General features: G+C 45.8%; 2 protein-coding genes across 2 annotated transcripts; both read right to left on the reverse strand.

Annotated features, from left to right (window-relative positions):
- On the reverse strand, positions 1 to 5,415 carry LOC137142249 (polymeric immunoglobulin receptor-like). The gene is made up of 7 exons (XM_067531505.1): positions 5,373 to 5,415; positions 4,335 to 4,688; positions 3,224 to 3,544; positions 1,904 to 2,003; positions 1,068 to 1,171; positions 800 to 852; positions 1 to 270 (listed from the first exon to the last, which is right to left on the reverse strand). The coding sequence occupies exons 1-7, from the start codon at positions 5,413 to 5,415 to the stop codon at positions 1 to 3; spliced, it is 1,245 nt and encodes a 414-aa protein (XP_067387606.1).
- Positions 5,416 to 7,082: 1,667 nt separating this feature from the next.
- Positions 7,083 to 23,617, reverse strand: LOC137142204 (polymeric immunoglobulin receptor-like). The gene is given in 11 exon segments (XM_067531441.1): positions 7,083 to 7,479; positions 9,343 to 9,509; positions 9,625 to 9,718; positions 10,976 to 11,264; positions 11,266 to 11,297; positions 12,546 to 12,899; positions 13,609 to 13,714; positions 16,940 to 17,138; positions 18,208 to 18,265; positions 20,436 to 20,780; positions 23,560 to 23,617. Coding segments are annotated over 11 exon segments (1,731 nt in total). The 5' UTR covers positions 23,603 to 23,617; the 3' UTR covers positions 7,083 to 7,435.
- Positions 23,618 to 25,617: the final 2,000 nt, after the last annotated feature.

Raw genomic sequence — 25,617 nt, forward strand, 5'->3', positions numbered from 1 at the left:
TTAGTTAGGGCTGATTTGTTTCTCTTTAGTCCCAAACTGTGGAGATGAGTCTCCAAAGATGATGGTTGCATATTCCACAGTGCCTGAAGAGAACAGCACAGCTAAAGGCTCAGCAGAATGTTTGATGACTTCTGATTTGGGTGAAGGCTCCAAGTTGGCATATGTGACATCGTCTGCCTTTGGTTTGGGTTGGAGCCTTGGCATGGCATATATTATGCCATTCTTCAATTCCCAATCTGGTGCAGCATCTCTCGGGTTTCTTTCGTCCTTCTGGAAATCCACAAATAATAGAAGACTAAATAGAAAGTCATCCTTTTTAACGTTTCCACTTCCTAAATATTCGTCTCACTTTACCCCACAGCTAAAGATCTCTTTTCTATGTGATGAAACTGGGGGACATGGGAAAAGAGAAATACATTACTTTGGGGTGCTCAGAGAACATCACCCTACATGAACCCTACTGTAAGGTCTGAGGAACTGGAGTGAGGCACTTCCCCTATTGGTTGATTTGGTAACATGAATGCATTGCAATCACATAGCACGTTGCATTCAAGGATCTCTGAGTTTAGACCCCTGAACCCATGCTGATCAGATTGCAGATCCAGGGACACTATATTTTATGCAGCTTGTGATCATGGTAATATTCATGTTACAGGCATGCAAACAGAAATACAAGAATCCTGCTTCCCATCCTCCTGCTCTAAACACTAGACAACACTGCTTCCATCTGCTTCAAACAACTATATGGAGGAGATCGAACAAAGGGGTAGAAATACCAGATCTTCAGGTGACATCCTACCTGCTGTGCTGCTAGTCTGCAATTAGGGTGTCCGCCAAAGTTCAGCATGTCCCCTACAGTGAAAGACAGACTCTCATTTGAATGTAAAAACCGCACCTAACCTTTTGTATTTTAGCTCTGACTAAAAGGGGGTTATGGGGATGAAGGATTTAGCACCTCTCTCTCTCTTCACATGCATTCAGCATGACCCACACCACTGGTTTATGACCCTGGCCAATGGGAAACAAACCCAAATTGCATGAAAACTGGACAAGAGAGAGAGATTTACCTCTTTTTCTCCTTTTGGTGAAAATAATAGCCATGAGTGAGATGGTAGCAATCAGTGCACTGACAACCAGGAGGGAGCCCAGTGCCAGGACCACATAAAGAGTTCTGCAAGGAAATGCACAGTATCTCTGTTAATATTTGTAGTACCAAAGGTGACCTGGTTAATTTGAGAGGGGAGAGGTGACACTATGTGTTGGAAACTAGATTAAGTCTCCAAAATCTAAATTCAGTATGCAAAAAATGACACCGGCTGCTTGTACATTGGTGGAACTCTGTCAAAGTCAAGGAGGCTACACTGATTGACACCGCTGGAGGGTCTGGCCCTGCTGTAGTTTCTCAGGGTTGCTTCATGCAAGGGATAGACTCAAGAGTTCGAATTATTTTCCAGTGCTTGCTGGCAATGAGGGAATCCTCCTCATTAGGATGCTGTGCCCCTTCTAAGGGTCTGTCTTTCATCAGGGTAATTATCAGGGTCTTTGGTCACACCTGGTAATGATTCTCCTGGTCTTACACAGGCTGTGTTCTTAATGCAAGAGTAAGAGGAGTCACAGCACAGCTGGGCTGGGTGCTCATGCCCTAGTTAATCACATGGAGAGTGGAAAGAACAGACAGCTCAACCCCTTCACCAAGGGCATGATCCAGCTCCTACTCCAGCCAGTGGGTGCCTTTCCACTACCTTTCATGGGGGTTAGGTCAAACCTGTAAGAGAATGGGGAGGAGGGCGTGTGTGTTAGTCTCTTACAGCCCCACCCTTTTAATCTGCAGCCGACACCGAAAAATCCCCTTTTGGGACCCTCATGTCAGCCTTTAAGACTTTTGTTTATATGATTTTTGTACCTCTGATCCTTGTTGCTGGGCACAGTTGGGTGGATGGTTCTCCCCTCCTTACTGGGAGGTGAAGTAGCCTCATTAACTGCATCAGGATACACATTTTTTTCTGAAAATAAACACAAGAATGAGTAACACTTTCTCCCGATGGCCCTGGCCTGGTCGACGTGGGAAATCATGACACAACTTTAGCGATTCCTCATCATAATCCTGAGGTATAGCTTGTTGGGTAGCAATGAGGATTTGACAACGGGATGTCACGTGGAAATCCATCCTGTGCCCTTTACTACCCAGAGGAGTCCTAGCCATGAAGTTTTTTTGGAGTGTAGTCCAATAATCCCAGAAGGAAGTGCTGCGCATTCCATTCCAGTTGCTACATGGTGCTCCTTGCCATAGTACCTGAGTGAAAAAAGTTTAGCGTAGATACAGCCAGACAGTTAGTCCCAGATATAGAGCTAGAACTCACATCTTCTGAGTCTCAGGCCCATACACCACCCATTGGACTACGCTGTTGTTGTGCTTTTTCACGTGAGACATTTACAGCTAGTGTGAACCAAGCCTTGGAAATCTACTAAAGGGAACAATGCTGCAATGGCCAGAGGGATGGTCTTTAGACCATCACTGGTTTCCGTGCACCCAACCTTGCCAATTGCTGAGTGCTTCCTGTGAGATGGACCTTGTAGGGTCTAGGGTTTATGACAAATAAAAGGCGTAAAGCATGGGTACTGCAGGAGAGTAAAAGTGAGCAGGGACGGATAAACCCATATGGGCCAAAGGTCCCATTGGATTAGGATCCAAGTGCTCAGATGCTGAGCTGACCCTCTTCAGGATGGAAGTGGCTCGAGGACAGGCTATCTCTTATGAGTTTCCATTTTCAGTCAAGTCAGAAATACTACAGGAATTGCTTCTCCTGAGTTATCTTCTGTATTTCTGCTTCCTAGCCTGGCTAAGAGTAGGAAAAGCAGAACAGCATGAAGATGGGTGTCAAAGGAAGGCTTAATATTCATGAACTAACAAAGATATGAGTTCAATCAGAGAGCTGGGCAACATTCACATCAGTTCTTGGGCCATTTCATTTCATTGCTGGTGTAAATTAGTGTAGGTTCATAACAACCACTCTAATTTACATGGGCAGAGGATCGGCCCAGTTTGTTTATAATATTAGTAAATATTGAAAGTCTGAAAATATAAATTGAGAAGCTGTCTCTGTGTCTCCAGGAATTTCCCTGCTAGAGGAGCTCATCTGAGCTCTGACCCGTAACCACATCCACCAGTGGATGAGAATTTGCTGACTTTTAAGGGAAGATCACTTTTCTTTGAGTAACTCACCCAAAACATTCAGTGTGATCATCTTCAGTAGGATGGTACTTTCCTGGAGATGGCTCTCACAATGATATTCCCCCGAGTCATGTAGCTGGAGCTCTGCCAGCATCACTATAACCACTTTGTTCTTCTGATCAATCATTATCCTGGTCCTTCCTTGTGTATTAACAATTTGATAGAACTCAACACTGATCACAGGGTGACATCTGGTTGCAGTTACCATTTTGCACCAGGTGAAACGTTTGGATCTCCTTCTGTTGTCCATTGCAGAATAGGAACAATTTAGGGAGAGGAAGTCTCCTTCTTCTACAGATAACGTCGCAGGAGCTGGCGAGAGAGACCAGTGACGGTTATTGTGAGAGGGGGAAGGAAAGGGACATGTCCTGCAGGTGTGTAAATGCCACCTGCATCTAAATGGGAAGACAAAGGATCAGAAAAAACCACAGCACAACAGGAACTTGCAAAGGACATGGAAATAATCTCTCCCAGTCCTTTCGCCAGCAGTAACAACATCCAGCTGTTAAATGGGATGGGTGGTGTAATGAATATGCCCCGTCTTGTTACAGTTCATCCCAACTGGTAGACAAGGCTTCAAATTTGGAGTGGGGTTTCTCCGTCTCATGTGGTTTCTATTGGAGTTCAAACATTTAGAAAGAAAAAGGTTCAATTTTTGATGCACAATGGCTTTTGGGCTAACTAGAAATTTTGGAGAATAATGTTCATTTTCATCATTTGTTTTGAAAAGTTTTCACTGAACAACTGCAAACTGAAATTTTTCCATTTTAAACCTGACTGTTTTGGTTTTTGGTGTTTTCACAAAAAAACTAAAAATGTTGTTTGGGGTTTTTTTTTGGTCAAAATTATTCATGGGGGGGGGACCCCAGCTCTTGTTTTTATCTAGATATGTGACAGGTGTACATATAAATAAATGCATATATGCATATGATACACGTGTTGTTTTTATATCTAGATATATAATTGGAGGTTATTATTTTAACCATCTCTCTATATAGTCAACATCTATAGTCACTGTGTTTTCTTGGAAATAGGAATGGAGCCTTGGTCTAATTTGAGCTGATCTGTGTCCCAACTAGATCAGGACTGATCTGTAGCTCACCCTCATAAGAAACTGCTATTTTCATCTTTTTCAATGGGATAAGCCTCAGATGATCAGAAACCCCGCACAAGTATGTTCCCGAATCCTCTACCCGGAGCTCTGTCATGGACACAGAAAACCAGCCAGTTCCTGAGTCTGTTAGGCTGACCCTTCTCAGTGGTGCAGTACTTAGGTAATTCGTTCCCCTTGCTGGGAAGCTCAGGACTCTGTTGTAGCATTTCCCATCTGGCAGCAACTTGCACCAGAATTTCCCCTTTTGTGAATACTTCTGCTCATCATAGTAACAGGTTGTACTGAGAGAGCTTCCCTGTACTGTTGTCACCGATTCCAGGTCCTCTCTTGCCAGGCATGGTCCTTCCAAGGAAAGAAAAAAATTGGTGAGAATGACCTTAACCAATGACTTGCCCAACAGTTGCCTGCTGTGACTGGTACTCTAGGCTCTCAACTCTGTCTAAAGGAGCCTCTGTGCTGCGCCTCAATACATTGTAGCTGCCTCCTTCCCATTCAGTTTTTCATGATCTTTCCCACTGAGGAGCTTATGTTCTCTAATCTTCATTGCAGGTTAGCATGTGAGCAACTGATCAGGACCTATGTTGACTCTGTCTGGTATAGTCTGGTAAACTGGCACTGGTCTAATCATCGAGTCTTCTAGTCATCTTGCCAGTGTGGGATTGTTCCCTACAGCATATTCTCTGTTGCTTTCTTCAGATTCAGAGCACCCAGTCCATAGGTGGATTTGGCGTTAGGAATCCCTTCTAGCTGCAGAGGAGCCTGTTTCCAAAATGTGGGGGTGGTTAACCCCTCCGCCCCACTTTGAAATCCACTTTATGGTTTTTAATTCCACTATAAAATATGCAATGACTGGAAAAGAATATGAAGACCCAGCAAGCTGACCATTTCCTGCCCAATTCCATGCCTGCTCACAGCCGGCCAACGTGATAAGCGAAAGAGCAAACAAGTGCAGTGTGCTATGAATGCAAGAGCAAACGGAATGTTCTGTGTCTACAGGAGAGGAAGGACAATCCCTCATTGCCTTACCTGTTAGTGTCAGCAATAGAAGCAGAGCTGGGAAATCGCCCATGCTGTAGCGGGAAGTGGTTTAACTCTTGGAGAAGTGGAATACAGCATTGAGGCTTCTTTGTCGCTGTAAAGATGGGTAAGCAGTGAACTCCTTTTGTCACTGTCTGTGTTATGATGCTCATAATCTGAGCCGTCATACAGGAAGCCTGCATTTTGGCTATCAGCTCTTCTCATTTTTGCACATGTTTAGACATCTGCTTTTAGAAATGGGGAGTGTGTGTGTGTGGGGGGGGGAAGAGACTGGTGCATGTTCTATTTATAATGACATTCGTGTATGTTAGAGGAACAGCTTTCAGTTTCCATTTTGTAGCCCTAGATCTCAAAGCACTTTATAAAGGTGGGGGAATTAGCCATAGTTGCATTGTACAGCTAGGGAAACAGAGATGGGAAATGACTTTCCCAATGTCACACAGCAGGTGGGAACAGAACACAGGTCTCTTGAATCTGAGGCCAGTGTCCTAGTCCTGTCCCTTGTATAGTGTCCTGATTGTTACCGCTCATCAGGGTCTCTTGTGTCATTCCCCAGCTGTGTCTGAATGTGTTTAGGATGTTGACCTGGAGATGAAATTTTTGCTTAAAGCAATACAAAAAATGAGAGGGAGAAAAAGGAAGAAGGATTATGGTGCTGAGGAAAGGGAAGCAGGATCGTGTCGGTTCACCTCCATGTGGGAGATTGGAATGCACAGCCAGTCCATCCAGTCCTATTGGCTGTTCTGGGATGGGGCTTTCTTAGTATCTCCCATTGAAGCTGTTCCAACTTTGTATAAGTAATGACCTAGCACTGGAACAGAGCCTTGGGCACCCAGATCTGAGGTGAGTGCTGTAGCTACCGGGCCATTGGTTTTCTACTCTCTCTCTTCCCTTTGAGGTTTTTCACAAAAAACTTCAAAAGGGCTTAGATTCATCCCAGCGTGGCATGGGAAACATTTTGAAATGTTGACATTTTTCACGGGACAGGAAAACCAGCTCTAGTCTTCTTGTGTGTGTGGGGAGGGGGAGACTTGGGGCGTGTCTACACAAACATGTAGTGGGCAGCAAGCTGGGGTGAGAATCTCCCCCACACTAGCCCACACAGTTAGCCCCTGTGCACCTGCTGATGCGCACTAACGGTTTGTCAGGGTGTTTTCTTCGAGTTCTGTTCCAAAGAGGACTAGATCAAAGTAGATTGGCAAACGGTGAATGAGTGCCAGTTAGCCCATGGTACAGCCCCCCCCTGCAACTTGCTGCGAACCAATTATGTGCGTAGACAAGTCCTATAAGTCAATTTTGTTTGGCTCTCCCTTCGGTTTACAACCGGTGCGGGGGAAAGGAGAGCATTGCTGGGACTGGGTTTGGCCGGTAGGGTGTAGGTGGCATTCTGGCGGGTGAGTTTTTGACGGTGTCAGTGTTTTGCATTGCGTAACTAGATCCCTTCTCATGATGGCTAAATGTAGCTTTGTTTTGCGGCCCGTGATGATTAAACCTCATGTGCCGATGTCGCAATAAGAGAGTGGACAAAGCCGCAGCTGTTCTTATTGGAGCTAACTAGGTCCAAGTGGGTAGGTCTACAAGTACTGCAGTCACACCACTGATTGCAATATAGACATACCCTGAACGTCGATGAACCAGGGCAACACGCTTGGCAATCTGAGACATACAATGCCTTTTATTTTAGCATCACATGTGTGAGTAATGCATATATCCCATTGTGACCCCTGTAGATGGCTCCTGATGACTAGATGGCTCAGATACAGTGCTCCAAGTCTTGCTCAGGAATGAGGTGTGTGCACTTCCAAATGCTGTGTCTTTAGTTCCTTTTGCATCTAGGCATTTTCTGTTAGTCTTGCAGGTAAAATGTGGTTTAGGAAGCAAACGTTTGTGTGCGATGGCTGGAGGCCCTGGGAAAACTGAGCAGAACTTTCTCATCCAAAGCATGTGTGTGTCTGTTGACGTCAATATCTGTGTCAGCATCTCTGCATGCATATGTATTTATGCGGAGGGAGTTGGGAATTCTTCTTTGCCTATTTTTCTTCCTCCTTCCATCACATCCTTGTCTTACTAGTGTTTTTCTTTTCTTTCTTTACTCCTGGAAACAAAACAGGAAATTGGTTAGATATGGAGTAAGAATTGAGGAGTCCATGCTGGTTTCAAGGAGCTGTCTGCTTTTCTGTTGACCCTCCTCATAGACCCAAATGTGCCTCTGTCCCCCACCCACATTTACAGCCTGAGTCTCCATTCATGCCAGTGTGAATCAGGACTGTGACTGCTGCTTATCAGGCTGGTCAGTATGGTGTCACTGTTACCTTGTTCCCTCTGTCTGTGGCATCCACGTCTTGTCTATTGTCTTCTACTCTGATTATAAGCTCTTTGGGACAGGGAAAATCTTGCTGTTTTGTGTTCGTACAGCACCTAGCACAACGGGGCTCTGACCCATGACTGGAGCTCCTGGGTGCTACCGTAATACAAGTAGCAATGATTGCAGTTAACTGGGCTACTCTGCTGTGGATAATGGGACACTCACACCTTTGGTGGTGGTCTACTCTCCTTCGGGTGACTAGCCTTGAGGATCTGAAACATGACAGTGGATTTTATTTTAGTATCACATGATTGAGCTATGTACATAGGTAACCTTGGAAGGATTAGATTTTTAAATGTCAGTTTCATTGTACACACACAAACCAAGGTAAAAATATTTCCATCAGTGATAATCTAAATTTACAGATAGTCAAAGTACGAAAAATGCTGCGTGAGAACTTATCACAGTTTGATGTAAGGATATTTACTTTGTATATTTTGAGATGTGATGTTGACAGTTTGTGTTTTAGCTATTACAAAGCTTTAACGTTTTGAATCTGTCTACACTGTCATTAAACAATTACTGTCTGACTCCCCCCCTGTAATTTCCTGCAACAGTGAAAATTGAAATAAACAATGCTTACAACCCATAATTTTGTGCAACTGAGAAAATGTAAATAGATAAAACTAAATAAGCTGAAATAAACATCAATATTTCCTGTGAAAATTATATAACAAAAATTGAATTCTGTCAAACCTACGAACAGACCATTGCAGGCTGTAAATTGTTCCCAAGACACACTGGCTCAGGTATCATACTGATAATCTCTCTCCTGCACTAGATACATGCACTATCCAACACCATGTCCTTCATTCCTTTTGCCCCTAGGCATTTTCTCCTTAGTGTAGCCAGTCTGGGAATTGGATAGTTTCACCTATAGCTTGCTGGTTTGAATCCAGTGCAGGTCTGCATTGATTGGAAGCAGTTACTTTCTGATGGCTGTTGTGAAAGGAATTGGTGAGTCTCACTCCCGTGCCCGCTGGACAGGTGTCCACTTCATCCACACACAAACCATCACCAAAAACTGACACTAAATCGCCTCTTTCTAGGCTGCTTCAATAGTGAGGCCAAGGATTGAAAGGGCCAGATGATGAATGAATGGCCCTTTCACCCCTATAAAGGAAAACTCCCTCCGGGGACTTGGGGCTAGGGTTAGGGTTCCTATGGGCACGGGTCCCCAACGAAGGGTTTGGGTTCCTATGGTTTTCTTTTTACCTTTATGGGCCTATTACATAAGGGATATTAATGAAAGTGTGTATTGCGTTTCCCTCTAGTGGCTGGTCTACATAATGGGTAACAGACTACTACTGCTACAAGCTAACGGAGTTACTCTTTTAGCACAAGTAATCACGGTCTCTGGTGTTAGGTCAAACACACCTGGTGACCCATGAGAGGTTATTGCTACATTTAGCTTCTCAAATGTTTTATCCTCTTCCTTGACAAAGTAGCTAAGATGTATCCTTCAGCCTTACTCCTGTTCGCACTGCAATTCCTTCCCAGAATCCTCTACCTTGCTTATGTCTCTGGCCCAGCACAGGGGAATGCTCTCCCAGCTGGGGTTCATACCACCATGTATTCATTCAATGAGATTACCTGTGAGTGGGAGGAGCTGGTATTTGTTCCGGCCGTGCATCTCCTGCCCCGTGGCTCTGCTCCTTTTATTGCTGGCAACGATAAAGATCAGTAGTGCTGTCAGGAACTTAGTGCCCAGCAATCCAGCCATGACATAGAGGACATTGAAACTGGCCTCAGAATACCAGCTATGGGAAACCACACATAGAAAAATTAGGGTTAACTGGGAAAGGAGGTTTCCAGCCTTTATGGTGAATCTTGTATTAAGCTGAGCCTGAAATTTTTTTTTCTTTCTTTCTTTACCTCTGCTCATCATTCCTGGTTGCATTTGGGAGGATGGCCCCTATGTTGTCAATGGGAAGAGATGTAGTCAAAAAATCCATCCGATCATAAGATTCTGGAAATAAACACACCCCATGAAGAATGTATGAGTGAACCTTACCCCTATAGCCTTGTCCTCATCATGAGGAATAATAAGAATAGAGTTAGCTTGTTAGCAGTGAGCATGTATTATGGGTTTCCTATGGAAATCCACCCTATCCCTTTGCCATTTACAAGCAAAAAACATTCCTATCAGTGAGGTCTCTTGGTCTTTGGAATAATCCTGCAAGGGAAGTGGTAGAAGATCCTCAAATGAGATATTTAAAACGAGATTGGAGAAAGCCCAGAGAAATATACTGAAGGGAACAATTGTGCATTGGCCAAAAGGGATGGGCTATGTAATTTCTAATTTCTGTGCACTTGATCTTGCAAGGTGTCGAGTGCCTCCTAGGAGATGCTAAGGTCCCTCATCTCTACAGCACTCAGGCCCAGATGCTCAAAGGTATTTAGGTATTTAATTCCCATTGATTTCAGTGGGAGTAGGCACCTAAATTCTTTTGAAGATCTGGGCCTTAGTGCCTTGCAGAATCATTGTATGACAGATAAAAGTAGGGGTATTACAAGAGAGCATATTTTGAGCACAGCTGGTTATGCCTCAGAAGGACTGGAGATCTGATTTGGATAAGGATCCAAAAGCTCATCTGCTTATCTGAACTTCTTTGTTGTTATTAGGCTGGAGATTTTATTGGGAAAGGCACCTTCTTGTGAGGAGTCCCTTTCCACTCAAGTAGGAATCTCCACAAGAATGGTGTTTCCTATGGCCTGTTCTGCATTTCTGCTTTCTGCACTGGCTGAAAATGAGAAGGGCAGAAAAGGATGAACATTGACACAAAAGAAAAGTGCAATATTCACAAACCTTGACAGAGGGTTGTGTTCAGTCTGAGATTTGGTCAGGATTCAGTTCAGTTCTTATTTTATCCACCCCAATTCTGATCTACTCCCATTTAATGCATACTGAAAGTCAATTCAAACAAAAACTCAAATGGCTCTAGCCTGGCCTTAAACCTCAAAAAGTCAGAATTTTGGGGATGAAGGCTCAGCCTGTTTATAGCTCCCATGGGCTTCTACCCAAGACCCACAACACATAGCAATATAAAAGATAATACTAGTAGATATCAAAAGCCTGGACAAGTAAATTCAGAAATTCTTCTCTTGTCTCCTGCAATTTCCCTGTGAGAGGAGCCCATCTGAGCTCTGACCCATAACCACATCCACCAGTGGATGAGAATTTGCTGACTTTTAAGGGAAGGCCGCTTTTCTTTGAGTAACTCACCCAAAACATTCAGTGTGATCATCTTCAGTAGGGTGGTACTTCCCTGGAGATGGCTCTCACAGTGATATTCCCCCGAGTCACGTAGCTGGAGCTTTGCCAGTGTCACTATAACCACTTTGTTCTTCCGATCAATCATTATCCTGGTCCTTCCTTGTGTATTAACAATTTGATAGAACTCAACACTGATCACAGGGTGACATCTGGTTGCAGTTACCATTTTGCACCAGGTAAAATTTTTGGAACTCCTGCTGTTGTCCATCACAAAATAGGAACAATTTAGGGAGATGGAAGTCTCCTTCTTTTACAGATAACGTCGCAGGAGCTGGAGAGAGAGACCAGTGATGGTTATTGTGAGAGAGGGAAGGAAAGGGACATGTCCTGCAGGTGTGTAAATGCCACCTGCATCTAAATGGGAAGACAATTGATCAGACCAAACCCCAGCATAACAGGAACTTGCAAAAGACATGGAAATAATCTCTCCCAGCCCAAAAAGAATGTTTCCTACGATTTGCTGTGCACGGTTAACGCTGGAAAACTGCACAGTACTCAAGCTGCAATCAATCAACACGGGGCAACCCTGAATCCAGCCTGAACATCTGCTAATGCTGCCGCCACTCTTAAAATGCGCATTCAGGACTGGCCCCTCCGCCCGCAGTCTGAGCACCTGAGAAGCCAAGGGCTGAATGAACCACAAAGAGGGGAGCCTCTCTCGTCCCTACAATGGAGGACCATCCAGGACAGGGCTGAGGTTGTTTGGCTGGGGCGGCAAGGAGAAAGCTTGCACTGCAACTGGCCATGCTGGCTCTCCCCTGTGCGTAAGGACAAGGCTCTAGGGTTGTCGTTGTGGCACCTTTCACCAGCAGCAACAGCCAGCTGATAACGGGACGGGTCATGTAAATGAAGATGTCCAGAGTCGGGGATGTCTAGTGGCTGATCTGACCAACCTTCTTATTGGTCATTCCAATTGGTAGCCAGAACTTCAAATGTGGAGTGATGTTTCTCCATGTTGTGGGGTTTCTATCAGACCTAGTCAAAGATTTTCTGTGTAACAGGGATCTTTGTTTTTAATGGAGGATGGCTGTGTGTCAAAATCAAATATATGTGGGAAAGAGCGTTCATGTTTCTGGAAAAATTTTGATTTTTTTATTGAACAACCCATAGCTGGAAATATTGTGTTTTAAACCAAAACAGTTTGTTTGTAAGGGCCAAAAATCGTTGTGGTGTTTTGAGGAAAAAATTAGTTTTAGTTTTTGTTTTTATTGGAAGTTTGCATAGGGAAAAAATATTTCCCAACCAGCTCTGGTGTCTACCTATATATGTGCTAGCATGTGATGTACAGGTGTGTGTGTGTGTGTGTGTTTATATACATACGTGCATCGGATACGTATGTTGTTTCTATAACTAGATATAAAATAGGGATTAAAATACATGAACCCATCTCACTCTACTATTACTGCACAGACTGTATTTGATTTAGAAACAAGACTGTAAATGGAGCATTAGTCTAATTTGGAATATCTAGCTTTGAGTTGGTGTGTCCCAACTTGCTCGTCCCTGATCTGCAGCTCACCCTCATACGATACCGCCATTTTTATCTTTTTCAATGGGATGATCTTCAGGTGATCGGAAACCCCGCACCAGTATATTCCCGAATCCTCTACCCGGAGCTCCGTCATGGACACAGAAATCCAGCCAGTTCCTGAGTCTTTTAGGCTGACCCTCGCATTTGGATTGGTGTTTATGTAATTCCTTCCTGCTGCGGGTGAGCTCAGGACGACGTTGTGGCATGCCGTGTCTGACAGCTCCTTGCACCAGAACTTCTCCCCTTGTGAATACTTGTGCATGTTGTAGTGACACACCGTAGTGAAAGTGCCTCCCTGCACTCTTCTCACAATTTCCAGGTCCTCTCCTGCAAAGCAGAGCCCTTCCAAGGAAAGAAGAAATTGAGGTTGCGGGTGAGAACGTCCTGTGTGATCAGTGGCTCTTAACCGATGACCTGCCCATCATTGTTACTACTTCAGGCTGCTGTGACTGTTAGCATTATCCTGGCTTAAATGAGCCTCTGTGCTGAGCCCCAGTACATTGTGGCTGCCTCCTCCCCATATAATGGTCCGTGCTCTTCTCCACCGTGGAGCTTACGTCACCCAGTCTTCAAAGTGGGTTAGAGTGTGAACAACTGAAGAGGAGCTAGGCTGGCTCTGTCTGGTGAACTGGCACTGGTCTGATCATCTAATCCATCACCTCTTCAGTGAAGGATTGTTCCCTAAAGCACGTTCTCTGTTGCTCTCTGCAGACTCCTAGCACCCAGTCCCTAAGTGGGTTTGGAGTAAGGAATCCCTTCTAGCAGGAATTGGGAGCTTATTTCCAAAATTTGAGGTGTTCAAATCCTCCCTGAAATCCACTTTATGGCTTTTCTTTTCTCTATAAAATACACGACTGGAAAAAAAAATTGGAGACCCAGCAGGCTGAGCATTTCCTGCCATCGCAAATATCTGGGAACCCAATTCTGTGCCTGCTTGCAGCCGGCCAACGTGATAAGCGCAAGAGCAAACAAGTGCTGTGTGCTATGAATGCAAGAGCAAAGGGAATTTTCCATGTCTATGGGAAGGGAAGCCAATCGCTTGGTGCCTTACCTGTTAGTGCCAGCAATAGCAGCTGGGCTGGGAAGCGACCCATCCTGTAGTGGGAAGTGGTTTCGGTCCTGGAGACGTGGAATGCAGCCTCTGGGCGCCTTGGCTGCTGTGAAGATGAATTTCCCCTCGTGGGTAGGAAGTGCACTCCCTTTGTCGCTCTCTGTCACATGCTGCTCTGGAGTGACAGTGTCGGTTTGGAATGGTTGGGAAAATGTTTAGTCTTTTCGGGAGGGTGCCTGTGTTGCAATAGTATATGAACTTACCAGCTGCTTCTCATTTAAATAAGCACAACAGCTTAGCTATTTACACTTGAAACTAGGGAGCTGGGCATGAGGATGGAGCATGTTTTAGTTTGAAATAACACATTTAGCATCAGTGTTTGTTACTTTGTTAGCTCTTTGTTGCTGTATTGCACAGTGTGTGCCAGAATCTCTCCTGCACCCTGTCTCTGCTAGGCAAGGTCGGGGGGCATCAAGGTGATAAAGGCATTTCAAACAGTCTGGAGGCTGCTCTAAACCTCACCAAGTGGTCACAACTGAGAAGGAACTTCTCCATCAGCCTGGGACAGCTGGAGTTAGTGCGACCAGGGGTTTCCTGCTACCCTCTTACAGTGCCATGATCCCACTTCAAAATGTTTCATGAAACAGAAGGGAAGTTTTCCGGCCAGCTTTGCTGTGGGGGGCAGTTTGGTTTGCTTCCTTGTGAACCTTGCACTGATTGAACTGCCTGCCTGATTGTCTACCACACCTTTAAAAAAGAGCCCTGTGCCGCACTTCTTATCTTTCACACAGTGGGAAAGGGGAGAGTCTAGAGATGACTGCCAGGCTGAGCAGGCATCAGTCTGTCCTGCTCCTGTATGAGCTTGAAGCATGTGAGAAATGACCCACAAAGGCTCTCTGATGGACAGAAGGTCCCTGGAGAATGTGGTGGGTGCCTGAATGTGGGAGACTGCAGGTAACCGTGTGCAAGGTGCCCAGTAAATTGTGTCTTCAAACAAGCCTCCATATGTGTTTGTATTAAACTAGGTGCAAAGGTGTGCATCATACCATTCCTCTGGAGTCAGAGCCTGCAGTTGGCTGGCTGGCAGATTAGCCCTGCCCGCTGCACCTGGGAAAGAGCTGGAACCTAATTAGCTGACCCTTATGAAAAAAGGGCAGCAAGGAATGGTGGAGGGGAGTACAACACCCTCCAGAAAGCTAAGAGGTTAGGCTCCCAATGGACTGCGGCTGGAGGTGCTGTAAAGAGGAATTGCTCCAGAAGCCAAATGGACACAAAGGAGTCTCTGAGGTAAGAGCCAGGAAATGTTGGTTACCGAGGTTGCTGATGTGAGGGACAGGCTCAGGGGAAGGACTGCTTGACCCGCATATATTTTAAGAGGAAAGTTTATGAGGGTTGTTTTGTTTTGTTTTGTTTTGTTATGGAGGCTTAAAATGAAAGAGCTAACCCTGCTGGAAATTTCTGCCCTGGATTACTTGAGAGCGCTCAGACAGAATGACCCCAGTGAGCGAGCTAACTCAGCAAGAGCACAGCTTGGCCTGGTAGGAGGAAGGCACTCTGAGATAGGCCCCAACCCTTTGACAGAGGATATTACCCAGGGGGCTGCCCCACTGTGGTGCACTGCCTGTGAGAATCCTTGTGACACACCTTAATCACCCTGAACAGAGATGGCATTGTCTCTGTCCCCTGGCACCATGTGTGCTGCTTTCTGAGGTGACATGAGTTTGGTGGCTCTCAGCTCTGGCCCCAGGGGGAGGAGACTGTCCAGATAAGTGTCTTGGATAACTCTGCGCGCGCGCACACACACACGGCAGAGCAGCAAGCCCCTTTGCAGCTGATGGCAATCAGAGCACCGTGCTGCTGTCACCATGGGAAAGGCCTCAATCTCAGGGTGTGTCTGTGCTGCAATCCAAGGTGTGATTGCAGCGTAGGTAGGCACACACAGATTCACTTTAATCTAGCTAGCATGGTTAAACACAGCAGTAAAGACACAGTGGCATAGACCCCGGTGCAGGCTAACAATGCACGTTACCCAGTCTTCTACAGCCCACCCTGTAGCCCGTGCTGCCACATGTTCACTGCTATTCTTAGCGTGTTAGCTAAATTAAAGCGAGCATGGGTATGTTTGCACAAATGCCAGATCACATCTCCGACTGCAGTGTAGACACAAGGTGAGAGAGAAAATTATATTTTCACTCTCAGGCTGGGGCCACTGGCACCTGATAGCAGTATTAGTTTTAAATTCCTACAATCCTAGTGTAGACCTTAGAGCACTGACCACACCTGTGTGTCGTGGGGAAACACCAAGAGGCACCCATAGGATTTGGCTGTCACAAGGTACTAGCTGCAGAATATAACTGATAAAGCACAGTTTTTGCCCATCCCTCCGATCTTGCTCTGTATTGTTAAACGCTAACTCAGTCCTGTAATGGTTTCCTGGACTTGTTTCATGTGCTGGGAGTGAGATGGCCCATGATTACCTGATCCAGCACCCTACTGCCCCCTTTTCATCCCTTCGTGGGTAGGATATCTCCCTGGACACGTGGGGAGCATTCAGTCAGTTTTCTGGAGACATCTAGCCCGACTGGCTACATTTAGTAAAACTGCTAGTTCTTCACTACAACACTGAGTTTCAGTGAAGCAGGACAAGGCACATGGAGAGTTGAGACACAACACTGCCCTTTATTTAGCATCAGATGGATGAGTAATTCACATAGCCCATTGCAGCCCCTGGAGATTGCACCCAAGACATGCTGTGGCTACGATATGCCAATAAAAGTCCCAGTCATGCACTAGGTGAATGCACTGTCAGATGCCGCATCTTTGATTTCTTTTGCAGTAAAGCATTTTCCATTAGCCTTGCAGGCAAAACCTGGCATAGCAAGCAAAGATTATCTGTCATCGTGTTAGACTGGGGGGCACAAGGAAAACAAAGCATGTCTATGCAACATCTCTACATGTATGTGTGTTTGTGCTGGGCGAGTTGGGAGTTTGGATGGACAGACTCTTGGAGTTTTTTATTTTCCTTCCCATCCTTTTCCTCCTCCCATCCTGTCCAAGTGTTATCTGTATTGTCCATTCAGTTCTCTGGTGCTGGAAATGGAAGAGGGACACTGATTAAAAATGGGGTAAGAGATGAGAAATGGAAACTGTTGCTGGCAACCTCCCACAGGGACGGCAGGCTCTTTGCACATAACGTTTAGCTCCAGCATTTATCCTCTGCCTTGGCAAGCAGCAAACTTTGTCCTTGAACCTTATTCCAGTTTCCCAGGGCTCTTTTCCGTCTTGTTTCCTTAGGTCTGTGGCCCAGCCCTGGGCAATGTTTTCCTCCTTAGGCTAATTCTGTCATGTGTATGCTCACGAGATCACCTGTGGAGGGGAGGAGCTGGTGTTGGTTCAGGTTATGGCTTCTCTGCCTTGTGGCTCTGCTCTTCTGGGTGCTGGCGATGATAAAGATCAGTACGGCTGTCAGGAACTTAGCACCCAGGAATCCCGCAGTGATGTAGAGGATGTTGAAAGGGGCCTCAGGAAGGCTGTTATGGGAAACCATGCATACAACAGTTTAGGTTTAACTAGGAAAGGAAGTTTTCCACTTTTTAATGTGAATCTTGTGTTTTGGTAACAGAGAGAGCTAAAGACAATCACTGTCTATAGAACGCTCTCCCTGCTCATGCACGCCGGGACACATGGGAGGCTGCAAAGATTACGGTTGTACTAAACAATAGCTTTAATCTGAAGAATCTCATTAATGGATAAATAATGATATACAGGGATCGCTGAAGTGCAGCCATCTCTGGGCTGGAACGCAGCAGCTGTTTATCAGCTGCGCAACAACTTCAAAGAATAATTTTGGATCAGGAAGAGAAGAAGAACTTCATGTCCTATGGAAAACACAGAAAGAACCCAAAACAGGAACTGGGTCAGGATGTCCACAGCATATCCTCTAGTCTTGTGCTGGCGACAGATTTTCAGGACCTTGGTTTTGCCTTTCATTGAAAAGCCAGTTTGCAATACAATCCCATTAGTAAAGAACTGAACCCTTAAACCAGTGTGAAACCATAGTAAATAGTACTATATTTAATAAAATATAAAATCACAGAAGATGAATGGCCTCAAACAGTTAGTATTTGTCGCAGCCTTTAAAAAGTGGGGGGTGATCAGTGGCGGTGAAGCATTTGAGTTCTGAACTGATGTAGGGGCCTCATTCTCTTATCTGCGCTGTACAGTCTCTCTAAGAGCAGAATTTGAGCTCATGGGGCCCAATCCTGCAAGATGCTGAGCATCCTCACCTCCCTGCAGTCCGGATACTCGGCACCTGGCAGAATTGCAGACCTTAGCCGACATTTTGGAAGTCTCCCTGGTTCAGCCTGTCTCCCTGCCTGCTGCACTCTTTCTAAATCTTTGACCCCTCATCCAGGGTAATCTTGTCCTACTGGGCAACGGGTCTGGCTTCCCCCAGCCATTGCAGAGGAGTCATGCCCGGCAGGGGATATACCCCAGATCCCATCGCTGCTTTAAAGTTGGTGCAGTTGCTGGATGAATGAAGCCCAGGGATAAGTTCCTTACAGAGATCGTGGCCCAGTAATGAGCCTGCAGGTTTACCTGGAGATGCTGTGCTCAGCCCTGGGCTCCTCTGATGCCTGGGTCTCCGTTAGATCTGCTGATGGAAACAGAGCAGTTTAGCTTCCCATGCACTGTTTATTCATATCCAGAGGTAACCCGCTTTGTTCTGGCTCCTCACAGATACTGAGAGGTGACGTTTGTGACCTCTCTCATGCTCTAGTGTAATAACTGCAGTGAACTTACACTGCTGTAAAGCAGGAATAAATAAGAGAAGAATCTGGGCCAGAGCCTCCAGGCTTGCAGGCCCATTAGACGTTTACGTGACAAGAGTATCCCACTGGTATTCAGGAAACCATGGCATCTCTGGCACCTGGACCTGGATACTCTGGCTGTGTTCTAAAGGCTAGTATGGCATGCGGGTCCTGTAGACACTTGTACTCTGAATAGCAAAGACTTATTAGCCTATAAAAGCCATGAGTAAAACACATCTGCTGTGCCTGTGCAGGAACTAAAGCTTTGCATTCCTCTGGGGCATTGAGTGAAAGGAGGAAGAAGCCGGAAACCCATGAGGTCCCCACCACATTCATGGCTGTATCCGAAGACCTTGACACCTGGTAACCCAGAACTTTGGGGCTCACTCACTACTGACTAAACTCATTGCACGGATCCAAGGATGCCCAGACTTCACTGCATGAAGGGTCACATTAGCAACTTGCCAGAAGTCTCATGGCTGTGTACATCTGGCATGTGAATCTGCATAGTCTGAGTGGCTGGGTGGGGTTCTGCAGCCTGCAGTGTGCAGGAGATCAGACTAGATAGACTTTAAGGCCAGAAGGGACCATCCTGTTCATGAGTATCAAATACACAGGACCATAATATTGGTTTCATAGAAATGTAGGACTGGATGGGACCTCGAGAAGTCATCAAGTCCATCTCCTGCACTGAAGCAGGACCAAGTAAACCTAGATCATCCATGACAGGTGTTTGTCCAACCTGTTCTGAACAACCTCCAGTGACGGAGATTCCACCATCTCCCTTGGAAGCTGGTTCCAGAGCTTAACGACCCTTATCTTTAGAAAGTGTTTCCTAATATCGAACCTAAATCTCTCTTGCTGCAGATTAAGCCCAGTACTTCCTGTCCTACCTTCAGTGGACAAGGAGAACAATTGATCACAGTCCTCTTTATAACAGCCCTTAACATATTGGAAGACTGTTATCAGGTCCCCCTTCAGTCTTGGTTTCTCAAGACTAAACATACCCATTTTCTTTAACCTTTCCTCGCAGGTCAGGTTTTCTAATCCTTTTATCATCTGTGTCGCTCTCCTCTGGAGTCTCTCCAGTTTGTCCACATCTTTCCTGAAGCATGGCACTTAGAATTGGACACCGTGCTCCAGCTGAGGCCTCACCAGTGCCAAGTAGAGCAGGACAATTACCTCCCGTGTCTTACGTAAAACGCTTCTGTTCATACACCCCAGGAGGATGAGAGCCTTTTTCACAGCTACATCCCACTGTTGACTCATTCAATATGTGGTGCACTAAAACCCCAGATCCTTTTCAGCAGTACTGCCACCTAGACAGTTGTTCCCTATTGTGCATTTGATTTTTCCTTCCTCGGTGAAGTACTTTGCACTTGTCTGTCTTGAATTTCACCTTGCTGATTTCAGATGAATGCTTCAATTTGTAATGGTTGTTTTGAATTCCAATCCTGTCCTGCAAAGGGCTTGTAACCCCTCCCCTTTGTGCTTGTGTCTTCCCTGCTTGGTGGAATAGCAATTGTTTGCTGAATTTCACTAGCAAAGAAACACTGTGGTTAGTCATCTGTGTACTTGACCTATTGTTACAGAGAAGGATGGCTGCAGGCCACACTTCATAGGCTGTGCTCTGCCCCTCAGCTCACCCTGCCTGTATTAGCACAATGACTGCAGGGGAGGGAGGATGGTCTTGTGATAAAAGCACTGGACTGGGCGTGAGGATATCTGGGTTCAATTTCTAGATCGGCCCACAGACTCTTCCTGGATGACTTTGGGCGAAGCACTTAATTTCTCTGTGCCTCAATTCCCTATCTATGAAATGAGGATAACAGCACTTCCTTGGTCTGCTTAGATTATAAACCTCTTGGGGCAGAGAGTGTCTCTTATTCCTGTATATGTACAGCACCTAGCACAATGGGGCCCTGATCTCAGCTGGGGTCTGTAGATACCACTGTAATGCAAAAAATAATAATGCATGAAAGCCTGTTGTAGTGAAACCACAGCCTGGGGACCTACCTCCTAGCACCTCCACTTTCACCTTCTTTAAGGACCTTGCTTCTCCTAAGAAGTCCGTCTTGCACTGGTACAGCCCTGCATCCTGTTTCTGGAGTTTCTCCATGGTCACTGTGATGACCCCCTTGTGGATGTTGTCAGCAATGGAAGTGGTGCCGTTCCACTTCTTCAGGAACTGCAGCCAGAAGCGGTGGGCACTGACCACATGCTGGCACTCGGTCTTGTTGATGTGTTTGCACCAGCTCTTCTCTCTCCACTTGTTCTCCTTGGGGCTGTAGGCGCACCTGATGGAGATGGTCTCTCCTTCCAGTCCGTATACCACCGTGATGTTCTCTGCTACACAGAGCTCTGGGAGGAGAGAAAAGAAAACACCATCTAAGTCTCAATCATCTTCTCTCTCTGTATCTTATTCATCTCTCTCTCTCTCTCTTTCTCTTTCTCATCACCTTGTCCTCACTAGGAAAACTTGGACCTGTAATTCCTCATCTCCGTTGGTATAGCAATGTAGTGTAGATGACCGAGCATCCTCTACCCATTTTTCACTGTGTCATCTACTCCCCCTCCCCCACTCAATCCCCCAAATTTGGATATGTTCAGATTCAGGATTTTGGTTCAGGCCGTCTCTAATTCTTTACTTATTGATCCCCAGTGATGGGTACTTCCTTATGCCCCAATCAGCTGGGTTTTCTTGTGGGAGACAGAGGGGAGGAGATATTGTCTCCCCAGTGAAGGATTTTTCTCTCGAAATGCCACAAAAGCCTTCCCCTTCCATGCTCTTTTTCCTGGTATGATGTTGAATGTTCCATGGCCTCGCTGGGACTCCAACTGGAGCTCATCCACACCTTACTTTGCCCGGTCACGAAGCTCACTCCACAGTGATAGAGATCCCGGCCAGAAGTGAGACCACCACCTCTCCCAGTCTGACCTCAGTGATGTGAGTCCCTTCCACCCTTCACGGGCTGATAACGTGGCTGGTCCGGGGAGCAAGAAAACTTCCAGAAATTGAACCTGGGTCTTTCATTGGACACTGAGGAGCATTAAACACACAGGCTCTGCTTGGCAAAGTTACACCCAGGCCCCTTACCCTGCTCTGGTGGTGTGTAAATGGAATTTGCACCTACTGTAGGGCCGCTTTATGCTGCCGGAGTGGTGCCAAGGGGCCATGGTATAAAGGAATCCGATCCTCAGCCACAAGCCAGTCCCCAGATGCGCCGTCAGAGGGTTAATTCTTAGTCCCGTTACTGACCTTGTAACACCAGTGGTTTTGAGTCATCTCCTTTTGCTGTTTCCTGAGGCACTGCTCATTCTAGCGCTGCCCTTTGGCACAGCTGAGCTTTAACTATTTTGCTGTTTCTCTTTAGTTCCTTACTTCCAACTTCTGTTTCTCTTCAAGCTGCAGATGCCAGGGCACCACGTTGCTTGAGCTATTTATGCTTTTAGAAGGGAGCGGTGTGTTGTTTTGGGGAATCGGTGTGTTTTGAGGTGAAGGCTTTTCAGTCGCTAGCGCCTGGTGCAGAATTCTAAGTAGCGCTGAAGACCGAAGTCAATTGAGAATGGATGTCGGAAGGGCTTCGTAGATCCACCTGGACTGAGGTGTTTGGGAATGCCACAGGTCATACTCTCTTCTCCTATTTGTGAACGTTCTGGGTAAACATTAAACTCAAAAACTAGGCCTAGATGCATCCGATGATCTCCAGTGTCTGATTAGCCTGATATCCTCATGCCCCCTGCCTCACTCCCAAACGTCTCTCCACAGGAAACACTGGTAAGAAGAAAAAGTAAGCCTGATTTCACATATTTAAGGGTTGGTTCCTCTATTTGCCCATGAGGTGTGTCTGCTTTGTTAAGCATTATATGCTCCACCAGGACCTGTAGCTGCTGTAGTTTGCATGGAAAATATATGCACACAAACTCCAAATGAACTGGATTTTGTGATCTTAATTGCTGAGTGTGCAGCTAAGGGCTTTTGTTATTTCTTCCATAGTGTTTCCTGTTCTGACTCAGAGTCAGCCCTCTCACTGAGAGACCGCAGTCTATCACCCTGGAAGCAGCTGAGCAATAGGATATCCACAGTCCTTTGGAAAAAAAAATGAAGCGTAAAGAACAAAAACCCTGGAAGAGAATGAAATCCTGAATGCAGCTGCTGAATAACATGACTGCTTCCAGTTTGCACCTCAAGAGACCAGTGCAGTGACTTATGTTTAGAGGGAAGCCCTTCTCACCCCCACCCCAAACTACCTGCTCTCTTTCCATAAACATTTAATAGCTCCCCAGCCATGGGATGCATTTCCTCCTCCTCCTCCTGCTCGGTATATTCTCTGTAGTTTGCATGATCACTCGCTAAACATGTTACCATGGCTCCGTTTGACTCAGTCTGTTGCTTCAAGACTATTTGTGGCTTCTTCACCTGACATTAGGGTGACCAGATGTCCTGATATTGGGACCATCCTGGTATTAGGGACTTTGTCTTATATATGCAACTCTTCTTCCCCTTTCCCCTCCCAAAAAAAGTCTCCTGATTTCTCATACTTGCTATCTGGTCACTTTACCTGACATGTTCTGGGAATCGTGGGTCAGGAGGGAGGGAGGTGGGCAGATTCTCCACTGCCTTGCACCTTATGTTGTTGTTTGCATCTACACAAAGTGAATGCAAAGTAGGTGGATCATGGCACCAAATCAGTATATTTGCATTTGACACTCTCTTTGCAGAGGCACAAACGACTGCACAAGGCAACGGAGAATCAGGTCCAGGGAATCTACATCTCTTCAATACAAGGATAATAATCTTGAGCTGTTTGAGCTGGATCCTGCGGGGTGCAGAGCAACACCTGCAAAGTAATGAGCTCCCTCAACTCCCACTGCACTTCCTCTGGCAGTTAAAAGATAGCTACCTGCTTTGGCTTTTATTGACACTGTCACTGCTGAATGTTGGCACGGGTCCGTTTAAGAACATTCTCAATGGGCTCATCTCTGGCTCCAGAGCCAGCCGTTGAGGCATGCTCCTGGGAGACGTTTGCCCATTGGGTCCCTGCTCTGACTCATGCTAGATATTAGAGCAATAACTGGCATTGTCCAAACCTTTGCCTGCCCCTCAACTCAACACAAAAGGAATTTGATGCTTTCTTACCTGATAAGGAGACCAAGAAGACCAGGTGCATGAGCTTTTCCATGTCTCTTTCCTTGTTTTGCTGGATAGCGGGAAGGAATCCGGACAAAAATTAAAAGGATTCTTGCCCAAGAGCAGCTCTTTCTCCTTGTTCTGCAGGAAGGAATGAGAACAGGAACTTGGCTTCTCTTCCCTCCTGGGGATTGAGCAATGTACCAGGCACGGGTGCTTCTCTGACTGGCTGAAAACTGGGGCATCAGCAGTGCCCACTGTAAACCAGGCTTTGGTCTAGACAGCCTGAAAAGAGCTGTCATGTGATGAGGAAACCATGCGAGGCAGAGGTGCTCTGAGACGGAGGGATGACGCCTTTCATTCTGAATAGGCTTTACAGACAAGGTTTTGCATGGCGTGAACATCCCATGTACAGACGGAGATCATGTCTTGCCTATCGCAGCGTGGGCTGTGCCAGGCAGATTACCTATGTCCCATGAAAGGTGGAATATGAAGGCTGGGATGCAGCCTTGGAAATCTCCATGGAGAACCCTAGGGTCGTATCCAGACTCTCTGCTCATCCTTAGTGGCACAACTGGCAAGGAGCTACAGAAAAGCTTATCACACACGGCAGTCCAATTACTCTAATGACAGTTTAGGACAGGAAGTGAAGAATATTATTGTGTTTTTAAACTGCTGGGTGTGTTAGATCAGCAGAATGTAACTTGCCCAGGACACAAGGGTTAACACCTGTACTCTTGCAAAAAGTGCTATGGGATTTTTAATGAACACAGGGGACCCAGGCCTCAGTTTTATGTTTCATCTGAAAGATAGCATCTCCAGCAGATATAGGGCCCATCACCCCCATGCTGGGGGCATTGGTTCAGTACTGGTTTGGAAGAGAGCCACCTATGGAGTTAACTAATCTAATGAGCTAGGTAGACACATGGTGCCTATCACTGTGGTATCTGAGCTCCTCTGTTGCTTTTACCTGGAGCCTTTCCTCCAAGTACTGATTCAGCTCCAGGCTACTTAACTTCTAGGAGCTGACTGCATCACACTCGAAGGTGGTAGGACTGCAGATATATCCTCTACGCACAAGCTTTTCTCTTTCTCCCTCTCTCTTCTAGATAGGATATAAAGAAACATTCTTCCTTCACCATGTCCACGAGCACATGACAGGATTCTCTCTTTCCATACAGAAGTCCATCTTCAGGGCAACAGGCAGGAGTTTGGCCTCATGTTGATGAGAAACATTTACCTCCCTGCAAATACACCCCATCGTCCATTATAATTAACAGTCTTCCATTATTGTCCAGTGTAGTTTTTTTAACAAATGTTTGTGTACTTTCTTTTGTAATTCCCCCTGACTTGTTGCTTCTCCTAGGCATAATGTGATTTACAACTGTTGTGGATCAGGAAATGATACATTTTTCCCCCCTTGCTAAAACAACAACCAAAAATTGTTGAACGTTTTCTTTGATTGTTCCCCCCACCTCCCTGTTTTTCCATGAAAACATGAATATCCTCAACAAAACTTGGACTTTTTCCCCCCACAAACATGCCTTCTGTTGACCAAAAAAATCTATTTTCCACCTTAAAAAAATGTTTGATTTGCTCTGTTTACAGCAAATTCCTGCTATCAGTTCACTCTCTTCATTCCTGTTCTTTGGAGATCTTGCCCATCCATAGGCCCTGCAGAGCTTCCTATCTCAGTTATATTTCTGACCTTTCCTCGTTCATGCAAAGGGATTACAGCCTGTGTTGCCATTTGACTGAGTAGCATTTTCAACCAACTTTGTACTGGTGTAAATCACTGTACAATAGGGCATACTGGTGGAGAAAGCAGGCCCTGGATCTCAGGATTCTTTTTCATTTACTTCATTGCTGCCGAAAGATGCCTGATTGTTAGCCAGAAAACCAAAGCCAGTTATGTATCCTCAGAAGATTGGGAGTGCAGGCTTCCCCACTGTAACCCCAAGAGAGCAGGGACCTACTTTTGGAGGAAGGAGTAGTTCAGGCCCATGCAATCTGCTGCCTGTCTGCAGAGCTTGGATTGCCAAATGTGGTGCCAGCCGTTTTTGGGAA

Source organism: Emydura macquarii, unplaced genomic scaffold, assembly GCF_026122565.2.
Source record: "Emydura macquarii macquarii isolate MOO-44397 ecotype Brisbane River unplaced genomic scaffold, CSIRO-AGI_Emac_v2 contig_3220, whole genome shotgun sequence".
Classification (NCBI taxonomy): domain Eukaryota; kingdom Metazoa; phylum Chordata; order Testudines; family Chelidae; genus Emydura; species Emydura macquarii.

Bases quoted from the DNA above. Each gene is read 5' to 3' on its own strand.
- LOC137142249 (XM_067531505.1), bottom strand. From the start codon at position 5,415: ATGGGCGATTTCCCAGCTCTGCTTCTATTGCTGACACTAACAG. The intron at 2,004-3,223 runs GTGAGTTACTCA...GTTTATTTTCAG, and splicing joins GATCACACTGAATGTTTTGG to AAAAAAATGTGTATCCTGAT. The intron at 853-1,067 runs GTAAATCTCTCT...CTTTCACTGTAG, and splicing joins CACCAAAAGGAGAAAAAGAG to GGGACATGCTGAACTTTGGC.